The following is a 5,062-nucleotide window of genomic DNA, read 5'->3' on the forward strand; positions in this document are numbered from 1 at the left end:
GTGTGTGTGTGTGTGTGTGTGTGCGTGGTTGTGTGTGCGTTGTCTTCTTACAGGTAGCTTTGACCTGTTCAGTACATCCAATGGTACATCCAAAGAAGACTTCTCAGAGTTTGACAGCCTGCGCTCTTCCTCCTCTGTCCCCACTGGTACTCACCCTGTCTTTGTCCATCTAATGACACGGAGTCTGTGTTGTTGTTGTTGTTGTTTTGTTTTTTTCCCATCATTCTCTGCAATCGCAAAGTTTATGTTCCAGCAAACTAACAGGGTTTTTTTTCAATCAGATAATTTTTTATCAATCTTTTATTTTGAAGGGTTTGATTTTTCTTTACTTTAATTCACAATTTTTAAGCTTTAATTTTAAAGGGTTTGAGTTAAAAAAAGACGTTAATCCACCATTATCAAGCTTTTATTTTGAAGAGGTTGTGATTTTTTTTTTTTTTTTAGTGTTAATTCATCGTCATTAAAACTTTTTTTTTTTTTTTGCTTCTTTTAATCCATCTTTATTAAGCTTTTATTTTTAAACGTTCCTTATTTTTTATTTTTTTTTTTTACTTAATTCCATCGTTATCAAGCTTCTATTCTGAAGGCTGTGTGTAGCTGTTTTGGTGCAGGTCTTCTGGGTGTTTCCATGGGCATCCTCATTTTTTTGTCACAAATTTCTATGATTTAATCAAGTTTCTGTTGAGTCATCGTGATCATTTCATTTCCAAACTCCAGATGTTTAAAGGGCATCTACGGCTTTCACCGCCTCATCTGACTTCCTGCCACACGGCGAGTCTTTATAGTGGGCATTTCCTTATCTGTACTAGCTTTCTGGGTTGGGAGAGCGCATTAGTGGATGTCTCCACTGCAGCCGGGCTGTCTGCCTCTGATGTCTCATAATGACGCCATCGTTTTATGGCGCCGACTCGCCTTTTTGTGTGGAAACCGCCTCCTTTGTTCCATTGAAGTGACTCAGTTGATCAGTCATGAGTTAGACTTTTATTTTGTAGGGAAAAGGATAACAAGTTGACAGCATGTAGTTGATAGAAGGTTGCTGGGACGTTTTTCATCCTCTTCTCCATCCTCTCCTGCATCAGGTGACGGGGGTGTAGCTTCCTCTGTCCCCTCCCAGGTCAGCTTAGCTAGCAGCGGCAGCCTGGACCTGTTCGACCCGCTCCCCACCTCCACCTCCATCACCACCAATCCAACCAGGAAGACTCCAGAGTCCTTCCTGGGACCCAACGCCGCCTTGGTCAACTTGGACTCATTGGTGACCAAACCAGCCCAGCCGGCGCCGGTGGTGAACCCCTTCCTAGCTTCCACAGGTAGATCCCGTAAATGTTCCTGTAGGGGGCAGCGGAGGGCGGTGTCTGTCCCCCTTGAAGGAGCGGAAATAATCGCCGCTTTATGGTCTTTTGCTTTTGCTCCATCTAGATGTTTCTGCTCCATCTGGGACTCCCCACGCCAACCCCTTTCAAGTGGGCCAGCCGGCTCCCCCTACCCTCAACCAGATGCGCGTCAGCCCGATGCCGTCCGGCTTTGGCGGCCTGGCAGACCCCATGGCCCTCTCATCCATGCCGCCTCAGCCCATCGCCATGGTCCCCCTGCCTGGAATGGCCCCCGCGGGGCGCGTGATGCCCGGGATGGGGGTCGGGGCCGGCTTAGGAACGACCGCGGGGATTCCTGCCTCAATGTCCATGCCGCAGCCGCTGATGAGCATGCCGCCACAGGCCGGGGCCCAGCCCGCCGGAACCACCAACCCCTTCCTCTTGTGAAAGGAGGTGCAGAGAAGCCGGCGCTCTCTGATCTTTGAGAAACTCGGACACGGAGATTTCCTCATTTATCCACTTATAACTCAGTCCTAACCAGGTTCCAGACACTCCCCTCCTGCAGCACCTTCCTACGCTACAAGCTGCCGGTCCCGTGTGGGACCTGAAGATGGCGCTGCCCCCACAGTCTAGATCTCTATGGAGACGGGACGGGACCCGGATCTCATCCATTCAAGTTTACTCCTCTCCTCCGTGGAGGAACGTCTAACTGTACTAACGTCAGGATCCTCACTCGAACTAATCTTTTCTAAGCCCGTCAGCTGGTGTGCGTCTGCATGTGTGCGTGCACACCTCCATGCTTTTTACACTGTTTATTCCGGCGAGTCCGCCCACCGGATCCAGGACTCCGGATTCCCGTGTGAACGCGCGACTGTGACAAAGCAGGAATTTTTGCACAATTTTTGCTTTTACTTTTCTACTCCTCCCCGTGACTGTTGAGCTCACCGTTACACCTTAGCTTAAGAGGACGACGGCGGCGGCGGCACTGTCATCACCTTCCTCCTGACGGCTCACACGGACTCTGGGATCAAAGACTCGTCATTCCTTTGTGTGTTTGTGTGTAGGTCAGATACTAACAACTGTACGCTCGCTAACACGTTTCCCACTGTCTCCCACCTGTTTCTAAAGGAAACGACAGTATTTCTGCTTCCTGGAAAAAGGACGAACGGATGCAGCAAGGCATTGTGGGATCATTTGTTTTACATGTGTCTGTAGGGTCAAAGGGATTAGGGAGGGTTTCTATGTGTGCGGACGATACATGCATTTAGCTTCCAAGTGTACTTTCAAAACAGATCTTTCTTTTTGTAAGTTGAAAAATAGAAGCGCCGCTGGAAAGGAGCAAAGTTAGTGATAAGCAGCCTTAATACACATCTATGTGTGTGTGTGTGTGCGTGTGTGTGTGTGCGCCATTCATCAAGTAGGCACCACTGAAGTGACTTGGTTGGAGTCCAGGGTTTTTTAAGGGCATGTCAGGAAGGAGTTTACCTGGTAAGGGATTTGCTTCAGCAACACACACAAATACACACACATGCATATAAACACACACGCAAATGCACACAAACAACATACAAGTACACAAACACGTACACACAAGTGTACAAACAAACAGATACAAACGCAAACACGCACACACGAAAGTATACAAACACATACACACAAGTATAGAAAATAGAGACACAATAAAGTATACAAACACACAAATGCTTACCAACGCACACACACAAGTATACAGATGTATACAAAAGTATACAAACACACACACCAACTCTCAAAACGCATGCCAACATACACATGTAGAAATATACAGACACAATTACACACACACCCACACACATATGCAGAAATACACACACACACACAAAAGTATGCAATCACAAACACACACAAATACATAAGCACACATTCACACACATACATGCTAACACAATCACTCTCATAATCACACAAACAGGGCGCTTCCATGATCTGTTTATTGATTGGACGGAGGATCCCACAGTAAACACAGACCAGCTGTTTTACTTTCGTCAGATGTACATTTATAGTTGTTTTTTTTTTTTAGCTGTGCAAAGCCGTTTGTCGTCTTGATTGTGTCTCTTTTGTGTACTTCTGTTTCACTCCATGGGTAGACCGTGTAACACTCTTCTCTTAGAAGCACAACTATTTACCAAAGTCGAAGCGACTGTGATTTCCAAGGACGCCTTGTGTAGAAAACACTACAACAGCTAGGACCACAACTCACTGACGCTTTTCTGTTTGTTTCTGGATTTAAATGCACATTTTAGTAAATACCAGAGTATTTAATACGTCAGAGCGCACCAGATCCTGACAGGTGGAGCATCTCCACCGTTGATGGTGCTGGAGTCGTTCTGCACCTGTTGTGTTGAGAGTCGGCGCTGTGTCTTCAGTTGGAGCTGCCAGCATCTACGTCTCTCTGGGTGTGGTTTGGCGCCCCCTCGTGGTTACCTGTGCTATTGTATATAGATATTTTTAGGCTAAAAATGAGGGATCGCTGCAGCGGTGCTTGATTTTGACCCTGCAGTGAATGTTTTTCATCCTGACAAAAACATATGCAAATATTTGAGTAGGAAAAACAAAATTGTTTTTCAAAATAAGATTTCCTGAAAAGATGTTTGTGCTTCTGGGATAAACAGAGGAAGCAACTTTACTACGCAGTAACACTTCAATGATCTTTTTTTTTAGTCTTGAGCAGATTAAATGTTGCATTCGTTTATTCAATGACAGATGATAGAAAATAAAGCCTAAATGTAGTGAGCTCTTGTGTTTCTGCTTCTATAAAGAGGACCGACTGACCTTATTATGGGCTCTCTTTCTATACATATTCAGACTTTTAATTTTTCTCTTTCATGTGCGTCTAGTTACCTTCTCATAGTACTGGGTGCAGGCTGCTTCTTCTTTTTTTATTATTTTTATTGGATCCATACTCCCGACCTGTTGGCATTATAACTGTATGATATAATTTATCATTTGTACTATTGTAACATACTGTTTTTTCTGTATTCCTTATTATTCTGTGTACTGGGTTTATTTTGTAGGAAAAGTCGTCGTGGTATTTTAACGGCATCTAAACAAACAGGCGCAGCAGGCGGATGGAGGAGGGCGGGTGTCGCCGCGTCGCTTCAAAATAAAAGGTTTCACTGCAACTCTGCTGTCTGCTTCTCTTTCAACCAAAGGCAGCACTTAGCATTTATTATAAACAAACTTCTGCAAAAATATACGTATTTACATTTGAGTATAAAATCCTTTAGAAAGTGCAGGGTTGGTCCACGCTGGCAGCAGTCTGGAGGTTGCACGGTCCGGTGTCGTAGCCCATCTTCTTCATGTCTTTAGTGGTGATGTGGAAGGAAACGGTGACGAAACCTTGAGAACGAACTCTTGTTACTGCGGAACAAACACACCAGAGCGGGGCTTTAGTCTTTTTTTGTCATTTCAAGAGCAAAATAAAAAAAGAAATCATGCAAATATGATTAGATTTATTTGGACATTTGAACATCAAAGTTTAAAATAATTTGAGTTAAAAAAAAAACTTTTCCTTTTCTAAAAATTGAAGTAAAACAATTCTAGTTAGTAACTGGGGTGCACCAGTTACTAACCAGATTTTTTTTACTTCAATTATTTGAAATTAAACAATAAAAAACATGGGTAGTAAATGGTGCACACAAGATAGTAACTTAAATGTTTTCTGTAAAAGTTGAAGTTAAAAAAAAAAAATCGCACAATTGATATTAAGTGGT

The 5,062-nt window shown here is 43.9% G+C and overlaps 2 protein-coding genes across 3 annotated transcripts in view; one reads left to right on the top strand and one right to left on the bottom strand.

Annotated features, from left to right (window-relative positions):
• Positions 1-4,082, top strand: part of epn2 (epsin 2) — a 21,714-nt gene extending 17,632 nt beyond the window's left edge. The window contains exons 8-10 of one of the 2 annotated variants that reach the window (XM_024271944.2): positions 54-146; positions 1,080-1,307; positions 1,417-4,082. In XM_024271944.2, the coding sequence (XP_024127712.1) occupies positions 54-146; positions 1,080-1,307; positions 1,417-1,757 (662 nt within the window). In that variant the 3' untranslated portion in view covers positions 1,758-4,082. The remainder of the gene's footprint in view (positions 1-53; positions 147-1,079; positions 1,308-1,416) is intronic. The other variant, XM_024271945.2, reaches the window with a different exon arrangement.
• Positions 4,083-4,223: 141 nt separating this feature from the next.
• b9d1 (B9 protein domain 1) overlaps positions 4,224-5,062 on the bottom strand; it is a 3,568-nt gene continuing 2,729 nt past the window's right edge. Inside the window, exon 7 of the mRNA XM_024271946.2 lies at positions 4,224-4,709. Within this exon, the coding sequence (XP_024127714.1) occupies positions 4,573-4,709 (137 nt within the window). The 3' untranslated portion in view covers positions 4,224-4,572. The remainder of the gene's footprint in view (positions 4,710-5,062) is intronic.

Source organism: Oryzias melastigma, linkage group LG8, assembly GCF_002922805.2.
Source record: "Oryzias melastigma strain HK-1 linkage group LG8, ASM292280v2, whole genome shotgun sequence".
Lineage (NCBI taxonomy): Eukaryota > Metazoa > Chordata > Actinopteri > Beloniformes > Adrianichthyidae > Oryzias > Oryzias melastigma.